The sequence below is a fragment of the Schistocerca nitens genome, chromosome 4 (assembly GCF_023898315.1).
Source record: "Schistocerca nitens isolate TAMUIC-IGC-003100 chromosome 4, iqSchNite1.1, whole genome shotgun sequence".
Classification (NCBI taxonomy): domain Eukaryota; kingdom Metazoa; phylum Arthropoda; class Insecta; order Orthoptera; family Acrididae; genus Schistocerca; species Schistocerca nitens.
The window spans coordinates 197,358,041-197,381,528 of NC_064617.1; the positions used below are offsets into that span (position 1 = coordinate 197,358,041).

Below are 23,488 nucleotides of genomic sequence, written 5' to 3' on the forward strand. Positions count from 1 at the left end.
AACTACATGAAGTCGTACAAATTAGAGGGACTCTCCAAAATTTAATGTGTTTTGTGCAGTTTCACGGGAAAAGGCATTTGGTTCATTTTTCTTTGCTGAAAAGCACATATCTCGATGCTTTAGAACTTTCTTTTCCCACAATTGGAGACTGATTTGAACAACTTCATTTACCAACAGGATGGGGCACCGCCATACTGGCATCTGGGAGTGCAAAAATTTTTAAATCAAAGGATTACTGAATAATAGATCGGTCGCACTGTACCAAATGATTCAGCCTTACATTACTGGCCTCCCAAGGTCAGTGGACCTGACTGTATGTGATTATTTCTTGTGGGGGTTTATAAAAGACTCTGTTTGTGTGCTACTGTTACCAACAACAATGAATGAACTGAGACAGCACATAACAGCACTTGTGGAAGCTGTAATTCAAGACATGCTGACTGCAGTGTGGTAACAATTTGAACGCTGCATTGACATATGCCATGCATCTCATGGGGGGCATATTGAATGTCTATTAAAAGGTATGAAAAAAGACTTTTTGAGTTTCCCGTTCATCAGAAGACAAAATTCATTGTATATGTTTATTAGTTTCAGCAATATAGACAAGCCAAATCAGATGATTCTGTTTGAGACACCGTATATACCTCATACTTAATTGAGAATTTTCTTTTATCCAATTTAAATACACTGCTCAGCCAAAACATTATAATCGTCTGTCTAGCAGCATGTCAGTGCAACTATTACAGGCATATAGCTGCCAGCTATTATGGACTGCCCATAATTGTTTAGGACTTCACACCTTAATTATGGAGTTATGGAAAGAAACTAAAAATTATGGAAATATGCTTTTTACAATTTGATTCAAAAATAAATTAGAAAAGTTACTGTTTATATTTTGCTAATCATATGATGCTACTACAATGTTTTATAGATTGTAATGATTTCCTTCCTGAGTATGCAAAAGGTGAAATGCTTAACTCTGTTTTCAAATCTTCCTTTACAAAGGAATGCCCAGGAGAATCACACCAATTTAATCCTCATACCACTGAAAAGATAAATGAAATAAGTATTAGCATGAGTGTGTTCAGAAACAGCTCAAATTGTTAAAATTGAACAAAGCTCTGTTTTAGAGCCCTCGAACAAAAAACCACGCTCAGTTCCTGGAAACACACACAGGTCATACCCGCCTACAAGGAAGGGTAGTCGAAGTGATCCACAAAACTACCGGTCAGTGTCCTTGACATTATTTTGTTGCAGAATCTTAGAACATATTCTGAACTCAAACATAATGAAGTATCTTGAAGAGAATAATCTCCTCAATGCCGACCAGCATGGATTTCAAAAACATCAATTGTGTGACATGCAACTCACACTTTTATCATATGACATACTGAAAGCTTTGGATCAAGGCAATTAGGTAGCTACTGTATATCTTGATTTCCAGAAAGCATTTGGCTCAGTACCACACCTATGCTTATTGTCAGAAGTTTGATCATATGGTGTATCAAGTGAAGTTTGTGATTGGATTGAGGACATTTTGGTGGGGAGTGTACAACATGTCATCTTGGATGGAGAGTCACCAGCAGAAATAGAAGTAACATTGGGTGTGCTCCAGGAAAATATGTTCATGTTGTATATTTATGACCTTGCAGACAATATTAATAGTAAAATCAGTCTTTTTGCAGATGATGCAGCTATCTGTAATGAAGTACTATCTGAAAGAAGCTCTGTAAATCTTCAATCAGATCTCAATAAGACTTCAACATGGTGCAGAGATTGGCAACTTGATTGAAATGTTCAGAAATGTAAAATTTTGCACTTCAAAAAATGAAAAAACAAACAAACAAACAAACATAGTATCCTTTTGCTATAATATCATGGAGTCACTGTTGGAATCAGCCAACTCATACAAATATCTGGGTGTAACACTTTGTGAGGATATGCAGTGGAATGATCACATAGGTTCAGTCATGGGTAAAGCAAGTGGTAGACTTCAGTTTGTTGGTAGAATATGGGGAAATACAATCAGTCTATAAATAAGATTGCTTACAAATTTCTCATATGATGGGTTCAAAATGTAAATGATCCTAAGAAAGTCTGTTAACAAAATTTCAAGAACCGACTTTAAATGATTACTGTACATATTCCTCACATAGGGATCATGAAGATAAGACTAGAATAATTATTGCACAGACAGAGGCATTCAAACAATCATTCTTCCTGCATTTCATACTTGAATGGAACAGGAAGAAACCATTTGCCATGCATCTCATGATGGTTTGCAGAGTATAGATGTAGATTTAGATGAAACCTGTCTACAAATGAGTTTGTCACTTTGGCTTACTAGAGTTGATTATGCTGAGTGATGATGAAAATTTTTCATTCTGTGTGTGTCAGCTTAAAGTATAGGAATGAAACTGCTTCCAAACCAAGTGACATCACAAGGTTCAAGCCATTCGTCTGTACACTGTTGTGATTTCTCTAACCAGGTGGCATTACAAGAAATGCAGTTCACCTATTTATCCATACTTAATAATACATAGCAACCGTGATGTTTACTATTTTTTTGCATTTTCTGTTTAATCTAATATTTTCATTTACAGTTATCCTTACTTCTGAACATTATTCTTCATTTAGGGTCAGGAAGTGTCTGAAATATAGCATTGATAGGCCTAAATAAGAGTGATAATTTTTTTAAAAATTATGGAAATATGCTTTTTACAATTTGATTTAAAAATAAATTAGAAAAGTTACTGTTTATATTTTGCTAATCATATGATGCTACTAAAATGTTTTATAGATTGTAATGATTTCCTTCCTGAGTATGTAAAAGGTGAAATGCTTAACTCCGTTTTCAAATCTTCCTTTACAAAGGAATGCCCAGGAGAATCACACCAATTTAATCCTCATACCACTGAAAAGATGAATGAAATAAGTATTAGCATGAGTGTGTTCAGAAACAGCTCAAATTGTTAAAATTGAACAAAGCTCTGTTGTAGAGCTGGACGTCTCTGCATTTTTGCCATGTGATTACTGGCATCCTCTTTGGAGGTTGGTAGCTGTGCAGACACAACAGGGTTCATCGTGAGATATTGTACAAACCCTTTGTATTTTATGCCTGTCTTTCATTGTGATTTCATACTGAGCATGTACTGTATCCATAGGCACTTAATTTCTTTGCACTGATATGTTTTTGTTCTGTAATGATGTTTTCAGCATAAAGAGTTAATTAACTGAGGCTGTATTTTCCAAGTATAAAAATTGTGACTACTGTAAAATATCTGCTGCCAATAACTGACGAGCAACAGTATAAAACAAATAAATATTTCATAATACTCAATAATGTAGCTGATAAATACACATAAATATAGCATAAAACCTTATGATTTTGATCTCCCCGAAGTGCTGCTTCAGAAGCAATACACATTGATATGAAAATTTTACCCTGAAGTGTAACTTCGTTTAGGAATACAAAAGATATATTTATTCTGCTCCACTTCAGGTAGCTTTTTTAGTTGCCAAGAACATTTATGTTCTGACCAGTAGCCTGATAACAAATTCTATAAAGCATTCTATGGCTATTAAACAATAAATGTTTTATTTAATATAGTATATAAGATATTTATATTCATGTACATTACTCCTGTTGTTCCATCTTTTATGAGCAGCTCAGTGTTTCTGATAGAGCAAATTGTATTTGATAATGAAATGCTTAACTTTCTGGATACATGTAGGTGAAGCACATGGGGGGGGGGGGGGGGGGGAAGGGGGGGGGGGGGGAAAGAAAAAAAAAAAAACTTACATTTGTTCTTAATTTTTGTTATAGGAACCATCTGATGATGATAATGTTAATAAAAGACGATCCCGCCGTTCACGTTATATGTTAACAAATTGCAAGAGAACCAGGCATGCATCACCTGATGGCACTAGACCTGGAGGCACTGAAGATGTAGAAGTGAGCAAGTTGCGTGGAAACCGAACCAGACAAAGTCGTACGAGAACTCATGCTGCTGCTATCAGTCAAAATTCACAGTCATTGACCAGACCTGACATGCCATCTGGTGCTTCATATTCTCCTGTCAGAGAAGTCATAGCTGACACTAATTTCAGAGTGAGTGCTTCTTAGAAATGTAATTGAGAAGTAGGAGTTGCTATGATGAATATTTTGTACTGTACTGTCCATTTGGGCTTGTCACTTTGTACTTTAACCCCTTAACATATTGATTTTTTCTTCAGATAAGGTTCTGAAAAATAATATTTTTTCATTAATGAAGTACTTCGTATAATGAATGACATTACATATAGACTTAAACTGATTAGCCAGAACATTATGATCCCCAAACTACTATTGATATAAACACATACAGGCGATAGCAGCGTCACTTGGCAAGGAATGGCTGCTTGTCAGACACTTGCACAGTGCATGTAGTATCAGTAAGCATGCTGTCCGAGTGTAGAATGGATAAGGTGTGCGATCTATTTGAGTGTAACTGAGTGCAGATTATGGTGGCCCAAAGGCTTGGCACAAGCATTTCGGAAACTACATAGCTAGTTGAGTGTTCGAAGAGTGCTGTTGTGTCTTCAGCACATGGTGAAACAAAGTGAAACCACTTGCAGACATCATGGGGTTGGGTGGCCATCCCCCATTATATATGTCAGACATCGTAGGCTGGACAGACTGGTAAAAGAGGGCAGGTAGTAAACTGTGGCAGAACTAACATCAGACTTTAATGCTGGGCAGAGTACAATAGAGTCTGAACACACAGTGCACTGAATACTCCTATGATGGGCCTCTGCAGCCAATGACCCTTACATGTGCCAATGTTAACACCACAACATTGGCAACTATGACTGGAATGGGCATGTAAACATTGGCACTGGCCATTGGTGCAGTGGTAGAGCCTTGCATGGTCTCATAAATCCTGATACCTTGTTCCTCATACTGATGGAAGGGCACAAATCAGTCGTCTTCCAGGAGAACAGCTCCTTGACACATATACTGCGGGCTGGAGAAAAGCTGGTGGCGGCTCCATTATGCTCTTGGGAACATTCACAAGGTTATTGTACACTGGTTGCAGACCACGTACACCCCTTCATGATGATCATGTTTCCCAATGCCAGTGGTATTTTTCAACAAGATAATGCACCATATCACAAGTCCAGGAACATGATGGAGTGCTTCGAGAAACGCAGTGGCAAGTTCTAATTGATGTGCTGGTCCCCCAGCTCACTAGATATGAACCCAACTGAACACATGTGGGCTTTGATTGAACATTCTGTCAGGCCTCATTACCCCCTTCCCTGGAATTTACAGGAATTAGGTGACGTGTGTGCAGATGAGGTACCAACTCCCTACAACGACCTTCTAAGACCTCATTGCTTCCATGCCATGATGTGTCACCACTGTTATCCATGTCAAAGTTGGACATAATGCCTATTAGGTAAGTGGTCATAATGTTCTGGCTGATCAGTGTATAAATATAGCTTTTAAAACTCAAAATAATGAGGTATAAGATTTTGAAGATCACCATTAATAAAATACTGAGTATACTCATGCACTGGACTTTGACTAAAATATCATGAACCTTTAAATCATTTTTTAGTTTCTGTGTAGCATTGAAGCCTGACCATGTGTTTCACAATGGTTTGCTGTTAACATAAGTCTTGCAGGATGTGGCTGTAGCACAGAGGATGTACCATATTTACCCAATTATAAGACAAGGCTTTTTCCCAGATTCATTATTAAAAAATACAGGGTCTACTTATATTTGCAGATTTAACTATTGCTGCTGAGGTAAATATTTTTTCAGTGTTTAATAGATTAATATAGGGCTTGTCTTACATTTACAGATGAAGCTTTGGCTATTGTGGTTTTGCACAAATTTATTTTTAAGAGTTCTGAAGGGTAGAGTTTAGCAAGAATACTTTTGTTTGAATAGGCTTGAGATTTCCCGATACACAGAAGAGCTCGTTACAGTATCAATTGTGTTCAATCAGTCAGATGACATTTGACTCGTGGCACTAATGCAGTGGATGGATACATGGGAAGCTATGAACTTAGCACTATGACATCTGATGCTCAGCTTAAAAAATTAAGAATTTGGTGAAACACAGGAGGAAACAGCATTAAATTCTACCAACTCCCAAACTTTTGTTGTATTTGAATAGATTTTCAATAGAAGTTCTCAAACAGGTATGGATACCTGTAGACATACATTTATTCTGCTTTTTAAGTAAAGGTAACATTCAAATTCGAAAATCTTGTCCTTCAAAACCCATTACATGAATCTGAACCCAAGTTATTATTTTATTTGGCTATGAAAAACTAATGATTTATGAAGTGTGTTGCAAATGAAATTTGGTAGTTGTTTACATATTATAAACCACTACCAGCTTGTAATCAGTTTTAGAACAAGGTGGTAGCATTCAGATGAAACAAGAAAGGAAATTAATCCAAAATTAAATGTCTAACGAATGAAACAAATCTCATTAAACTGACTGCAATTGTTATCACAAGAATAAAATATAGCGGAGAGTTCTGTTTTGGGGATAGTACAAAGAAACCACATTAAATCGCGGGATGAGCGAAAGTTCGAGAAGTGGTCTCAGTCATGATTGCAATCTTTCATTTATTATTAGTTGCTGCTGTTACATAGGTCCTGCAACCTAGAAGATACAGATGTCTGTGTGTCATTGTTGCTACGGAAGGCCTGGTACGGTAACAGTGACTCCAGCTTGTCTGCTAACTTTAATGAGTGCGGGGTGGGGAGTGGTCAGTGGGCAGCAAATTTTGTCTTGCTACTATGGGAACTTATACTGTGTCCTTTAGCTTTTTGTGAATGTCTACCATACCTAAAGTGCAGTTTGCGTGAAACTATTTGCATTCTGAATCGAATTGACTTTAAAATTGGCGAAATACTCAGCAATAGCATACATTGCAGCAGGAGGTGGTAAAAGTCTAGACTGAGGCCAGTGGCACACTTACATGTTGTATGCATCAATATTGTTGACGCTCACCATGAGGTATGATGCAAATGATAGGGTGTTAACAATCTCATGTCAGTATAAAAGCAAATTCTGCAAGTCCCCCCCCCCCCCCCCAAATAATTAAAACAAAAATAAAAAATTTAAAAAAATTGCAACATACCCGGAAGAAAGAGCCAAATGTTTGTGTCAACGAAGTTATAAGTTTCACAGCTCCACTGTTGGGATGAAGATGATTACAATGAGGATTAAAAAATGTGGTACTGCAGATGACAGGCTAAACAGAAGAGGCAGTGAAGATAAAAATTAATGTAAACAATTTCTTTTGTTTATTTTATTTCTCCTTGTATTATCAAAATATAGATAACCAATAAATGGCATAAGTTTAGAATAAGTTTATGGTAACTTTTTAGGCAGATCCTCAAGTTAGTAAAAATTTGAAATTTGGTCAGTCAGAATATGGTAAAAAATAAATTTTTCTGAAGGAACCTTTTAAAAAAAGGGGGGCTCACCTTAAATTCAGGGTCATCTCACTCTTCGGATAAATATGGCATTTATCTCATCCCACTGATGAGATTTTATCACTAAACTGACAAACTGTTGTCACTTTTAGTCTTTAATGAAGCAATATCACACTTCTTCACTTCTTGTGTAACTAAATTCAATGTCAAACTCAGGATTACTACAGCCATCTTCTTTTGAAGGCATTGAATAAACAATAACATAGGAGAGGTAGGCTGAAAGTGTGTGGTTTGTTGTTGAGTATTCAAAGCTGCTTGCAGTAAGAACTATCTAGTAGCAACCACCTCAACCAGAACGTGGCCGGCAGGCTATACATGTAGGGCCTGATGCTCTCTAGCACCCGAACACTCAACAACTATCAGTGCTGATCAGCCCCAGATCTATGATATTTCTGAACTGGGGCAAAAACTTGATAGTTGTGCCCCCCCCCCCCCCCCCCCCCCGTACCCCCTCTCCCTTTTGAGCATTTGAGATAGGACATCAAAATTTAAAAAAAAAAAAGGTGATTTTTCAGACATATGTTCATTTTGTGGCACATATCTTTCTGAAGGTTTTGATATATAAAACATATATGTTTGAGGAAATGTAAGACATGTTATTTGGTGTTAAGTGGGCCAAAGTGCACTGCCACACCTCTTCACATAATAGCCTTGTATCATATGTCACTGTATTTCGCTCTGTGGAAATCAAACTGTATGTTTTGTAATGGAAGCCATCAAGCCTACATTCAGGGCAGTGGAAATTAAAATGTCCTGTGGTGCCTCTTCTGCTTCCAGTCAGCTGGTTTGGCAGCATACCCCCACAAAAAGCTCACAATTAATACTAGGTTGGATTATTTGTAACTGGGAGAATAAGAACTCTTTATTGCCTACTAGCCAATAACTTTCTCTTTTGTGTGACATAAACTTAAATATAGGAAACATAAACCCAGTAAGACAAGAGACAAGCAAGGCAGTACACATTTCTTCAATCCTTAGGTCCCAGTATTTTTTTCTCTATAATCTAGCTACAGGTTTACATGGCATGCTTTCCTTTCTGTGAAAGAATCTAAACCTCATCAAAGTTTGTCAAACATTCTGCTACATGAAAAATCAAAATGACGTTGTCTGATACTGAAAAAGCTGTTCATACAAAAAGTACACCAGACTGGTACGGTTTCTTGGTTTGTTTACATCTATTTTGTCACTGTCTGCTAGATAAAACAAAATAGGCCTTTCTAATATTGCAGCAATTGTAACACACGCCAGATAAGCAACACTGTTTTGACACACATGGTCATTTTTATCTACCTTATTTACATAAATAACACAACAGAATATGATTCATGAAGTACCAATATCAAATGCCTATAAGGCCTACTACAAGCAAAAACTTTTATGTTAGGAAATAGTTACGCATTTCATTCATGTGCTCCAGTTTCTCAAACAGGAGATCAAAAAGTAGTATTACAAAGTTTTTATACAAATGTGCAATCATAATATTCTTCCATATAATGTTTGTAATGTCCTCATTTTTTTCTCCTTGCTCATTCTAACAATCAATTTTGTCATAATTAATTCTGTAACTATTCCAGCATATGTCACGACTTATTCTCTTGTTAACTTCACTAATCTTCTCAATGCACTTTTCCACGCTATTCCGAGAGTAGAGCTTAAGTGGCTGCTAACCAGGGACTGTACAACTGGCCTTTAGTTGTGTAGAAATCTGAAAAAAAAAAAATTCTGTCCAAATTTTATTTTCTTGGACACACCAAGATGATTAATATGTAATCTTTCATACCTGTAATTCCTGTTAGTTGTCTTTACTCTCATAGTCTGAATCTATGGATTTCGCTAATGATTATAACAACACTGATCATTCGCACACCCAGTCAACCACATTCACTCGTTCAGGTAGCCCCATCCCCTTTTGTTAGCAGGAAAGTTTTTTATTTCTAGATGCAACAGGGATTCCCCTGGCAGAAATATCATATACACTATGTACACATTCAATAATCAACTTTGATTCTTTCAAAAACCAACTTAGAATGTGTTTAAAAATATTCAAAAGCCGATAGAGATACGTTTCAAAATCATGTGGATAATTGATAGATCAACATGCGTGGGATGCTAGGCACTTACTGAAACAAGAGTTTTTTCTTCAAGAATACGAATTTGGCACCACCTGAAATTGTCCCCCAGGACAGATACCCCTGTTTGCGACCTCCTCGCCTCAGATCCAGGCCTGGTGCTGAAACAGATATGTCAAAAAAATAAAAATGAGATAACTCAGGGTTTTATGTTAAGGGGTTAATGGCTGTGTACGATTAAGGTGTGAGAGATATAAATTTTGTTACTTGATTTTGTACCATTGACACAGATATGGTAGTTTTGTTTAGGTTCAATACAGATGCAGAGGCACCCATGCATTTATGCCAGTTAGCTTACATACTCTCATCTACAGCGTAGGTTTAGCGTCTTGTAAATGTACTTATACTTTTATTGGCAGAGTGCTTGTGCAATACACCATGATGAGATCATAGATGATATAACAAGGTATTAAGAGAATCCAAAATGGAATAATTGATTAAAAGCTTGTGGATTGTAGGAAGGCTACCTCTTCAATATTTTTAGTACTCATTGAGGGAGATAACAAAGAAATTTTATTACGGCTTTTAGAAAATGTTGACTTGACTGTTAATGACAACCAGTAATAAGCAATGAATGTTATGAAGTATACTTAGTTGAGAACAGTATGCCGCATTAACTTCACAACTCCCTTTGTCTACTCAGATCTCAGATTTCATGACTGCTGATTTCCACCAGTGGCCAGATGTGAACCTGTTGTGTGTTTGTGCTCAGAAAAATGAAGTGTTAAGAAGATTTATTGGTTTCATAACCTGCTGATTGTAGTGTGCCACAGACTAGGGTTGTCAGGTTCTACGTTTTTCCCATAGTCTTACTTTTTTATTTCCCCATACAGCACATTCTTCCTTTTTTAAATATTTTGCGCTAAACTATTGCAGAACCCAACACAATTCTTCCCCATAATATACATATAACAAAAATTCACATTAATTTGGTTATATTTGCTATTATTACCATTCAGATTTAGATTTTAGGCTGCGCTACATTTAAACTGGTACTTCTGACGATCACTCGATCGCATAATCGATAATGTTGTCGATATACTTATTTCCGATTCTGATGTGTACAACTACAGATGTTTGTAAACTAATAAACTTCATTGCAGTGATAATTTCTTGAATTCATACAGTGGAAAGTCTAGTTTTCTTAATTTACTTTTGTTCAAGAATTGTAATGAGTTCAACAGCGAAGAAGAAACGCGGCAAGCAACAGCAGTACAGTCAAGTGTACTTACAGAAATGGGAAGATTCTTTCGCGTGGGTTAGGCATCGTTTAACTTCTGATAAACATGCGTTTTGTACATTGCGCAGGAAGGACTTCAGTGTTTCTCATGGTGGACAGTTTGATCTCAAGCAACACGCTCAGTACAAAGGACATCAGTTAAAGGAGAAAGCAAGTAGTCAAACCACGAAAGTTTCCAAATATTTTGTGAACTCTAAGAAATCAGAAGCCAACGTTGTTATAGCTAGTGAGTTAGGACTTTTGTATCACACAGTCAAAGACAACCTAAGTTATTCAAGTTTGGATTGTAGCAATAAATTGATGTCATGTATATTCACAGATTCAGAAACCGCTGTAAAACTTTCCTGTGGTAAGACGAAGGCAGAAATGTTGAAAACGTATTAGCACCTAAAAGTGTCAGTGATGTTGTTAATATTCTAAAATCTCCTGAAAATAGTAAGTTTTTCTCAGTAGCAACAGGCACTTCGAATAGAGGCAACAGAAAGATGTTCCCAATTTGTATAAGATACTTTGAACCTTTAGTAGGTGTACAGAACAAACTGTTGACATTTATTGAACAGCCTGATGAAACTTCAAATGCAGTGGCAAAGTTAATTGTTGATAGTCTGGAGAGCCATTCACTAAATGTTAATAATTTAACTGCATATAGTGCTGACAATGCTAATGTGGATTTTGGCAGGAAACAATCTGTTTATCAATTACTGCTTTCCATAAATTCCAACCTGCAGAAAGCCAGTTGTTCAAACCACACGGTTCATAATGCGATGAAGCATGCTATGGAAGAGCTGGAAATGGATGTAGAGAATCTTGTTTTGAAGATCTATGATCATTTCTCAGTATCAGCTAAAAGGCGTGAGGAACTGAAATCATTTTTTGAATTTATGGATTTTGAGTGGTCTGAGATATTAAGGCATGTGCCCACAAGATGGCTGTCCTTAACTCCTGCCATTAACAGATTGATTGAGTGCTGGCCAGCTATAAAGAGCTATTTCAGGAGCATTGATGCCTGTCCAAAGCTACTTGCATCAGTATTTGTAGCTGAAGACCCAGTGAAAGGAATTATTCCTGAAATTTACTTGCATTTTGTGTCAAATATAGGAGGTCAAATGCAAACATTATCCAAATACCTGGAGAAAAGGGAACTAAGTATCATTGAATCACATAACAGTCTGTGTATGATGTATAAGAAGATTACACAAAGAAAGAAGGATAAATTCTATGCGAGGGATGCCAAGAAATTAATGGGAGAGATTTCATCAACATCTCTTAATATTTAATACTTTCTCATTAACTGAAGGAGGGGAAAAATGAGGTCTGGTGTTCCTGAAATTGATGTTCAAGGATTTTTCTGTCTCTTTTCTGTGATCTTTTCCATTACCTTAAAGGAATGTGAGAGCTGTGTGATTCCTAAGTCCCTGCTGCATTTCTTTTTACTTCCTTTCTTGAACAATGTTATTATACTTTCCTTTTTCCTGTCATTCAGCCCTTTTCTCTCTTTCCATGCCACCCCCAGCATATGATATAACCACCATATTCCTTAAATTCCAGCTGCCTTAATCATATCCACTGTCAGCTCATCCACTGCTGCTGCCTTCCCACCTTTCATGTTTTAGGGCATTTTCAGTTTCTGCCCAAGAAATTGGATGCCTTTTCTTCCTCTACTTTGGTGTCTTCAATGTCACTTTCTTGTTCATTTTCTCCATTCAGTAAGACTTCAAAATAATACATCACTTCCCTTGTGCATTCCACATCCTTTTATATCTTCTCTGTCAGATCTTTTACTTTTCAACAACCCATGGCATTATTTGTAGGGAGACAGGTATATGTGTGTGTGTGTGTGTGTGTGTGTGCGCGCGCACATGTTTCTCCTATAGCGTGACAAAGATATTCCATTCTGAAAGTTAGCAAAGTAAAGCTCTGTACCTGTTGTGTGTGTATCTGTCAATGACACAGCACGTCTGCCTTTCGGTGTGTCGTCTCCTTTATTCCTGAACAATTCATTATTCAGAAGAGTCATCATCTTCTTCTCAATTTTATTCACATAATAAACATGTGTCTATGTCTGAGGCAGCACCATTCAAAAGATTGAAAATCTTGTTATGTCTGCATATGACATTAAGACCATAGTGTTGCCCTTGCCAGCTGGTGAAACTACTGTTTACTTCTCATCCTTTGTTGCACTAATTGTTCCTTGGAGACATTGGATATTAGCTTTGTCTCCATGGAAAGCGCTCTACAGCTTTTGTGTTGAACCTCTTCTGCTGCTTCCAGTGGGAGAGATGCTCCAATATGCTCCACAGGGCTAATGTAATCTGCTGTAGCTACCATTTTCAGAGTGTGCAAGAAATTTAGCAAGGATGTCCACTGTGTAATCGATAATGTTGTCGATATACTTATTTCCGATTCTGATGTGTACAACTACAGATGTTTCTAAACTAATAAACTTCGTTGCAGTGATAATTGCTTGAATCCATACAGTGGAAAGTCTAGTTTTCTTAATTTACTTTTGTTTAAGAATTGTAATGAGTTCACCAGCGAAGAAGAAACGCGGCAAGCAATAGCAGTACAGTCAAGTGTACTTAAAGAAATGGGAAGATTCTTTCGCGTGGGTTAGGCATGGTTTAACTTCTGATAAACATGCTTTTTGTACGTTGTGCAGGAAGGAATTCAGCGTTTCTCATGGTGGACAGTTTGATCTCAAGCAACACGCTCAGTACAAAGGACATCAGTTAAAGGAGAAAGCAAGTAGTCAAACCACGAAAGTTTCCAAATATTTTGTGAACTCTAAGAAATCAGAAGCCAACGTTGTTATAGCTAGTGAGTTAGGACTTTTGTATCACACAGTCAAAGACAACCTAAGTTATTCAAGTTTGGATTGTAGCAATAAATTGATGTCATGTATATTCACAGATTCAGAAACCGCTGTAAAACTTTCCTGTGGTAAGACGAAGGCAGAAATGTTGAAAACGTATTAGCACCTAAAAGTGTCAGTGATGTTGTTAATATTCTAAAATCTCCTGAAAATAGTAAGTTTTTCTCAGTAGCAACAGGCACTTCGAATAGAGGCAACAGAAAGATGTTCCCAATTTGTATAAGATACTTTGAACCTTTAGTAGGTGTACAGAACAAACTGTTGACATTTATTGAACAGCCTGATGAAACTTCAAATGCAGTGGCAAAGTTAATTGTTGATAGTCTGGAGAGTCATTCACTAAATATTAATAATGTAACTGCATATAGTGCTGACAATGCTAATGTGAATTTTGGCAGGAAACAATCTGTTTATCAATTACTGCTTTCCATAAATTCCAACCTGCAGAAAGCCAGTTGTTCAAACCACACGGTTCATAATGCGATGAAGCATGCTATGGAAGAGCTGGAAATGGATGTAGAGAATCTTGTTTTGAAGATCTATGATCATTTCTCAGTATCAGCTAAAAGGCGTGAGGAACTGAAATCATTTTTTGAATTTATGGATTTTGAGTGGTCTGAGATATTAAGGCATGTGCCCACAAGATGGCTGTCCTTAACTCCTGCCATTAACAGATTGATTGAGTGCTGGCCAGCTATAAAGAGCTATTTCAGGAGCATTGATGCCTGTCCAAAGCTACTTGCATCAGTATTTGTAGCTGAAGACCCAGTGAAAGGAATTATTCCTGAAATTTACTTGCATTTTGTGTCAAATATAGGAGGTCAAATGCAAACATTATCCAAATACCTGGAGAAAAGGGAACTAAGCATCATTGAATCACATAACATTCTGTGTATGATGTATAAGAAGATTACACAAAGAAAGAAGGATAAATTCTATGCGAGGGATGCCAAGAAATTAATGGGAGAGATTTCATCAACATCTCTTAATATTTAATACTTTCTCATTAACTGAAGGAGGGGAAAAATGAGGTCTGGTGTTCCTGAAATTGATGTTCAAGGATTTTTCTGTCTCTTTTCTGTGATCTTTTCCATTACCTTAAAGGAATGTGAGAGCTGTGTGATTCCTAAGTCCCTGCTGCATTTCTTTTTACTTCCTTTCTTGAACAATGTTATTATACTTTCCTTTTTCCTGTCATTCAGCCCTTTTCTCTCTTTCCATGCCACCCCCAGCATATGATATAACCACCATATTCCTTAAATTCCAGCTGCCTTAATCATATCCACTGTCAGCTCATCCACTGCTGCTGCCTTCCCACCTTTCATGTTTTAGGGCATTTTCAGTTTCTGCCCAAGAAATTGGATGCCTTTTCTTCCTCTACTTTGGTGTCTTCAATGTCACTTTCTTGTTCATTTTCTCCATTCAGTAAGACTTCAAAATAATACATCACTTCCCTTGTGCATTCCACATCCTTTTATATCTTCTCTGTCAGATCTTTTACTTTTCAACAACCCATGGCATTATTTGTAGGGAGACAGGTATATGTGTGTGTGTGTGTGTGTGTGTGTGTGTGTGTGTGTGTGTGTGTGTGTGTGTGTGCGTGCGCGCGCGCGCGCGCGCGCGCGCACATGTTTCTCCTATAGCGTGACAAAGATATTCCATTCTGAAAGCTAGCAAAGTAAAGCTCTGTACCTGTTGTGTGTGTATCTGTCAATGACACAGCACGTCTGCCTTTCGGTGTGTCGTCTCCTTTATTCCTGAACAATTCATTATTCAGAAGAGTCATCATCTTCTTCTCAATTTTATTCACATAATAAACATGTGTCTATGTCTGAGGCAGCACCATTCAAAAGATTGAAAATCTTGTTATGTCTGCATATGACATTAAGACCATAGTGTTGCCCTTGCCAGCTGGTGAAACTACTGTTTACTTCTCATCCTTTGTTGCACTAATTGTTCCTTGGAGACATTGGATATTAGCTTTGTCTCCATGGAAAGCGCTCTACAGCTTTTGTGTTGAACCTCTTCTGCTGCTTCCAGTGGGAGAGATGCTCCAATATGCTCCACAGGGCTAATGTAATCTGCTGTAGCTACCATTTTCAGAGTGTGCAAGAAATTTAGCAAGGATGTCCACTGTGTAATCGATAATGTCGATATACTTATTTCCGATTCTGATGTGTACAACTACAGATGTTTCTAAACTAATAAACTTCGTTGCAGTGATAATTGCTTGAATCCATACAGTGGAAAGTCTAGTTTTCTTAATTTACTTTTGTTTAAGAATTGTAATGAGTTCACCAGCGAAGAAGAAACGCGGCAAGCAATAGCAGTACAGTCAAGTGTACTTAAAGAAATGGGAAGATTCTTTCGCGTGGGTTAGGCATGGTTTAACTTCTGATAAACATGCTTTTTGTACGTTGTGCAGGAAGGAATTCAGCGTTTCTCATGGTGGACAGTTTGATCTCAAGCAACACGCTCAGTACAAAGGACATCAGTTAAAGGAGAAAGCAAGTAGTCAAACCACGAAAGTTTCCAAATATTTTGTGAACTCTAAGAAATCAGAAGCCAACGTTGTTATAGCTAGTGAGTTAGGACTTTTGTATCACACAGTCAAAGACAACCTAAGTTATTCAAGTTTGGATTGTAGCAATAAATTGATGTCATGTATATTCACAGATTCAGAAACCGCTGTAAAACTTTCCTGTGGTAAGACGAAGGCAGAAATGTTGAAAACGTATTAGCACCTAAAAGTGTCAGTGATGTTGTTAATATTCTAAAATCTCCTGAAAATAGTAAGTTTTTCTCAGTAGCAACAGGCACTTCGAATAGAGGCAACAGAAAGATGTTCCCAATTTGTATAAGATACTTTGAACCTTTAGTAGGTGTACAGAACAAACTGTTGACATTTATTGAACAGCCTGATGAAACTTCAAATGCAGTGGCAAAGTTAATTGTTGATAGTCTGGAGAGTCATTCACTAAATATTAATAATGTAACTGCATATAGTGCTGACAATGCTAATGTGAATTTTGGCAGGAAACAATCTGTTTATCAATTACTGCTTTCCATAAATTCCAACCTGCAGAAAGCCAGTTGTTCAAACCACACGGTTCATAATGCGATGAAGCATGCTATGGAAGAGCTGGAAATGGATGTAGAGAATCTTGTTTTGAAGATCTATGATCATTTCTCAGTATCAGCTAAAAGGCGTGAGGAACTGAAATCATTTTTTGAATTTATGGATTTTGAGTGGTCTGAGATATTAAGGCTTGTGCCCACAAGATGGCTGTCCTTAACTCCTGCCATTAACAGATTGATTGAGTGCTGGCCAGCTATAAAGAGCTATTTCAGGAGCATTGATGCCTGTCCAAAGCTACTTGCATCAGTGTTTGTAGCCGAAGACCCAGTGAAAGGAATTATTCCTGAAATTTACTTGCATTTTGTGTCAAAAATAGGAGGTCAAATGCAAACAGTATCGAAATACCTGGAGAAAAGGGAACTAAGCATCATTGAATCACATAACAGTCTGTGTATGATGTATAAGAAGATTACACAAAGAAAGAAGGATAAATTATATGCGAGTGAAACCAAGAAATTAATGGGTGAGATTTCATCAACATCTCTTAATTAGATTTCTTGTGAATTTGATTCTTTCTATGACACAGTGTTGAAATATCTTGAAAACCATTATGACTTCTCAGCTAGTAATAAGTATGCAAGGTTGGAACCTCTTTCTTTGAATGGGGAATTACAATATTGTGATTTTGAACTTGCAGTGGAAACACTTAATCTACAGGATAGGATCAACCTGGATCAGCCATATGAAGAATTTTGTGAAGTGAAAGATAACTTTACTAACTGTATCACTAAGGATGGTGATGTTGCATCTAAGTGGGTAAAATTCTTCACACCAGTGCCTTAACAAAAAGTGACAAATATCTCTCGGCTCATGTGTTTTATACTAAGCACACCAGGTTCAAATGCATTTGTGGAACGAGTGTTTTCAATGATGAAGAACAAGTGCACTGATGTTAGCAACAGGTGTTCACCAGAACTTATAAATCAGAGCTTCAAATAGTAATAAATTTTGACATGTCCTGCAAAGATTTTTTTAACCAGCTAAAGAATGACAGTACATTCCTACATAAAGCTAAATCAGTTTCAAAATACCATAGTGATATGGTAAAGATGTAAACGTGAGCTATTTTTGATTGAAAATGGCATTTAATAAAAATATGAATGCACTAGCCATTAAAAAATATGCCAATGAAAAATCTTCCTTTCCTTGTGAAGAAAGTGGCAACCTTAGCACAGACTGTCTTCACGGAGTTTTTATTGGAGGGGGAAAAAAAAAAGAATTTGTCATCTCTATGAACTATTTAAGATTTGCTGATCTAGTTGCTCAGTTGTGGTATCATGTAATGAGCCTCTTTGTGGTATATTTTTCCATACTTTATCTTCCAGCCCAGCTGCAAAGCCACCAGTATAATTATCCTGCAATGTCCAGATATCATTGTAATCTCTTAGAGCCCAAAGCCTTTACCTGGACACATTAAATATGTAGTACTATGGTTTTCACCCAGACCCCTGCAGCTAAGGCTTAGTAAATTAACTTTTCACCATGCTAACTCTATTATGCTGCTGCACTGCACCATGTTATAAATAGTTACAACTTAGTTGGCATTAGGAGTACCTACATTGAGTATAGGGTTCAGATGGCAGCCATCCCTCCACCCATGCATATTATAGAGAAGTATCACTAGACATTTATAGAACAGAACACAGCATACATTTCCTGCATATGTCATGATCCTCATTTAATACAGAAGTAGCATGAAGCGATTGTTCTGGAAATTGTGTTCTACTTGGGTGCCAAAGAATGTGACGTTAGTGTATTAGTTGTATGCATGGTGTCACAGTGCAGAATGGGCATCATGTCAACTGATATGCAGCCAAGAGTTGGAAAGCAAATGCTGAACATTGATTTCCTTTATTTTTGTACACTTGTGGGAATTCCTGTCCAGTCAACATTCCCACAGTGACAGATGTATAAAATGACTGTCAAAGACTGGATAGAACTTCAGGTGAGAGATATTTTGCACGCCAGAATACAAATGTTGATCCTTTGTTATAATGAATATTTCTGGTGTTGCAGGATCCATTGCAACTTGTGTGTCCATGTAACTGTGTCTTTTTTTCTGTTTGTGGCCCTAGAGGAATTAATTTTCGTGTTGACTCTAACCTATTACCATTATTAACTACGTGTGACCAAAAAGATGATGACCAAAACACACTGCATGTGAAAATGATAACTAGTGGCAGTGCCACTGTGTCAAAAACATGAAATATAATATGTCAGTGGTTTCTTAGTTTTAATGCTAATAATTTATGTAGTTATGGAAGTCTTAGGGCTGATAGTCACATTCAATGTTCCATTTTAGTCTGGTGACTTTGTTATAATGAAGAGTGATACAGCAATGGAGCATCCACCACTATGGAGAATAGATGGGAGAACTCTCCTTCAAAAATATGAAAGCTTTGAACAAAGTGGTAAAACTCTCTACAGGAATATTTCCACGGTAAGATATTATTTTAATTGTACAAATGTAATAAAGTGGTAATAATATTCAAAACTGAATTGAACATCAGCAGTAACGTATTATTGAGTGCATATTTCATTAAGAATAAAAATGTGTGAGGAACTGATTCCCCAGTCTCCACTCTGCTGGATTGCTTGATTTGTTTATAAAATATTCACACAATTGTGGTTTTAATGTTGTACTTGTTTTGAAACCTGAATCATTGACACCTTCATCTGTTGACATTGTCTTGAGACATTTCTGTTTGTTCTGATGAAATTGTCACCAATCCTTCCTTAACTGTTTTTGCATCATTAAATGTTGATTCAGTTCCCTCAGTTTTTGCAGAGATTTGAACTTTGGCTGCCAAGATGATAATTAATGACAGCAAGGAAATAGAATCTTGCACATGGTCATTACAGGATATGTTCACAAATTCTGTTGCCAAATGTATTTCTTCATCATATGTTCTCCATAGCTGTATCGGCATTGGTTGTGTTATTGTAGAGTATCAAAATTTGGCGTCAAACAAGAATGAGGAGAAGCAAACCACTCACACGCAAATGAATAGTGAGTGGCACGAAGACACATGTAACAGATCATAAAATCATAGTAGCTTCCTTTAGAGCTTTTTATTCCTTCCCCCTCCCATCCCCTTCCCCTTTCTCCTCTCCCATCATTTCCTGCACCTCTTCCCCCTCTCCCATTTTTAAACTAGTGGGCATTCAGGTTATCCAACAAGATATGACTGGTACACATGTGGGAGTAAGTATGGCAGAGAAAATTGAAGAAGCAGAAATAATAATGAACAGAAGATAGGTAAATGAAATTTGAATGAAAAATAAACATGGCAGAGAACGTAAGACACTACTGGGAATGGGTTGAAGAGAGCTAAGGTGTCAGAATAGTTTGTTTATGGGAATTTCAAGATGGAAACAAATCATTTATTTCAGGTTAATGTTGCTTTTCCTCATTGAGGTTGTATTATAGTAAAAAAAAATTCAACATAAAATAGTTTTTGGGAAAAGTATAAAACAAAGGAAAGAATATTAGCATTTAATGTCCCATTGACTTTGAGGTCATTAGAGATAGAGTACACACTAAGAATATCTCAAGGATGTCGAAGGAAATTTGCTGTTTCCTTTCAAAGAGGCCATCCCAGCATTTGCCTTGAGCAATTCAGGGAAACTGTGGAAAACTTAAATCTGGACGGCTGTATGTGTATTTGAACCATCATCTTCTTGAATATGAGTTCGGTGTGCTAACCACTGTGCCTCCTTGCTCAGTTTGGGAAAAGTAATTCTGAAACTGTAATAATTTGCAACTAATGTGAAAGGTAACTGTGTCCTGCAGAAATAATGTATTTGACCTTGAATGCTTGTGAACTTGCATGCAGGTAATGTGCGCTTTGCTTCCTGGCTTTGTCAGTTTGATGGATGTTGTAATTATTTGAATACTATCTATACACTTTTTGGTATTTTAAACATAGCTGCACAACAGCAACGGTTCCATGTAATAAAATTATTAACAGCTGACCAGTTGCAATGGATAAAGAATTCTTTACCTAGGTTTCAACAAATTTAAATTTGTCTTCTTCAGAAGGTGGCCTAAGGACAATGAACATCATCGCTTACATTAGAAAGGTATGAAACTTAAGTCAAGAATAGATTTTAACACAAATTAGAGAGCTCTTGCATTACAAAAATATGAGAACGACGACTGGTACTTACAATTTTACATTAGTATGGACTGATGTATCATCGCCGTTTTTACAAATGTCGGCATAAATCCATTTGTCAAAATTAAAATATAGCCCTAGAAATAGGGTTTGTCACGTAAATATAAATTAGTACATGGATGTTGCAGAGTTCACAACCGACTGAGTGTAAACGGCCAGCGTAGTTACTCTGCGGCCAGGGCAGGTCGTGCTCATGGCGCGAACCATGTGCCGATTGGCGTACAAAAGCAACGTGTAAATTATCAGTATTAATAACGTCCTTAGATAAAGTAACAATAAAAACTAGGAAAGCGTTTAACACTCCCGTTATAACAGTATGGGAGCCTTGGTACAATTAATGTAGTTATACACCAAAAAGGCAGGTGGCGCTTACGCCGAGAGAGTTATGCACAGTGGCATATACAGTCAGAATATAAAAATTACATTACTATATTAGTGAAGCCCACACACGGTATATATGTCAGAACTTTAAATTGACAATAATGACTCTTAAGACAGAATTACAAACCCTGATCCACAATCCAGTTAATACACATTTGCAGGGAACCAATGTTTTAGAGCCAGACAAAATCACATAAGGGCCGATGTAGTGGCAGCCATACATCGTGAGAAAACCACATTACATAAAGGGTAGTGAGCTTAAAGATTTGAAAGCGCATCATAGCTTCCTGAGAAAATAGACCACTGCGGTTACCAGCATTAATGTTATACCATAAACAGTACAGGTTTAAAGCCTTTGAAAAATTGTCTACAAGCAAGGTTCAACTGGTCATTCAGTATATTACCGTCTTTGAGCTCTAGATGTTTAAAAATGTAAAGGCCTTAAATATAATTTGCCTGCTCAACTCGATAAATATCCAGTTATCTGTAATCTTATTGTAGATCTTAAAATCGGTTTAGAATCCCTGAAATTAGAGAAAACCAAGCAAGTCAAATGTACCTATGAATGTAATAACATAATAGAAAAAGAAATTAAATTATTTCCTAATGGGCAGTTGGGCGAATATAGTATAGTAAAAAGCATTAATCGTAAGCTTAGAGAGCACGACGCCTTAGTCACTAAGAGTGACAAAGGGAACACCGCTGTCGTGGCTTATAAAAATGAATATATAGAAAAGACTGTAAAGTTTTTTGAGGAAAATGACATCACTGAGGTTACCGTAGATCCAACCGCGGAATTGCAAAATGAAATCCGGCGTACTTTAGCTAGTTCTGTCAGCCTGTTCAATAACTTACAAAAGAAAGGGCTTATAAATATGAACCCGAAACCACCCGTGCTTAGAAGTCAGTTTAAACTGCACAAACAAAATCACCCGATTCGCCCTGTAGTGAATGGAATAGGTAGTCCACATCACACACTTGCTAGGCGCCTCCATTTTAAAATTAAAGATGCTTTCACATTTGAAAATAATTTTTCTGTTAAAAATAGTAAGGAATTAATTAACAATATTCAAACTGTAAGATGTACACCTGACACTAGACTGGTGTCCTTTGGCATCGTCAGTCTTTATACAAATGTCCCGGTTGATGAAACCATAGCCCTTGTAAAAAAGAATCTTCTCAAACATAAAAAACTAAGTGAAATTCAGATTGCAGAATTGATTGGTTTGCTTAAGGTCATTTTAAAATACAATTATTTCACGTTTAATGGGAAAATGTATGTGCAACCAGATGGTCTAGCAATGGGTAGCCCCCTCGCCGGTATTTTAGCAGATTTTTTATTAAGGCCCTGGAAATTACGTTCTTCAATTCAAGTTCAGAATTACGCCACAAAATCCGCTATTATGCACGTTATGTTGACGACATTATCATTGCTTTTGATGGTACTGATCATGAGTTAGAGCTTCTCTTCAATACTTTCAATGGTTTACATAAAAAGATTTCCTTCACAAAAGAACTTCAGAATGAAAAAGGTGAACTTAACTTCCTCTATTTAACAATTTCTATACAGGATAGTTCCTTCAATTTCAATATCTTCCGTAAGGAAACGTATTCAGATAATGTCATCCCTGCTGACTCAACTCATCCAAAAGCTCATAAACTGGCGTTTTTTCATTCTGCCATTCACCGAATGGTAACTACTCCTTTATTACCTGCTGATCAGCAAAAGGAATTGAATGTCATCAAAGCGATTGCGGCTAATAATGGGTACAATCAGAATATGATCAATTACTTGTTCAATAAGAAAATTTCCCAAAACTATTCGACTTTGAGCAACAACCTCACCACTGATAGCAAAGAAGCTAAAAAATTTATTTCCATTCCTTTCCTGGGTAATATATTGTATAGGATTAAACATCTTCTAAAGAAAAAATATAACTGTAACGTCTCCTTCTCTACAGATAACAGTTTAAAAAGAAATCTTCTACATTCAGTAGAGATTGCCAGCGATTGGTTTTCCAATTCAGGTGTTTACAAACTAACC

General features: G+C 36.9%; 1 protein-coding gene across 4 annotated transcripts in view; it reads left to right on the plus strand.

Moving 5' to 3' along the window:
* LOC126251428 (uncharacterized) overlaps nucleotides 1-23,488 on the plus strand; it is a 145,161-nt gene that overhangs the window by 42,465 nt on the left and 79,208 nt on the right. For 3 of the 4 annotated variants that reach the window (XR_007545732.1, XR_007545733.1, XM_049951843.1), the window contains exons 4-5: nucleotides 3,827-4,111; nucleotides 19,188-19,325. Coding sequence is in view for 2 of the 4 variants with exons in the window: in XM_049951843.1 (XP_049807800.1) it covers nucleotides 3,827-4,111; nucleotides 19,188-19,325 (423 nt within the window). In the remaining 2 variants the exon portion in view is untranslated. The remainder of the gene's footprint in view (nucleotides 1-3,826; nucleotides 4,112-19,187; nucleotides 19,326-23,488) is intronic. The other variant, XM_049951844.1, reaches the window with a different exon arrangement.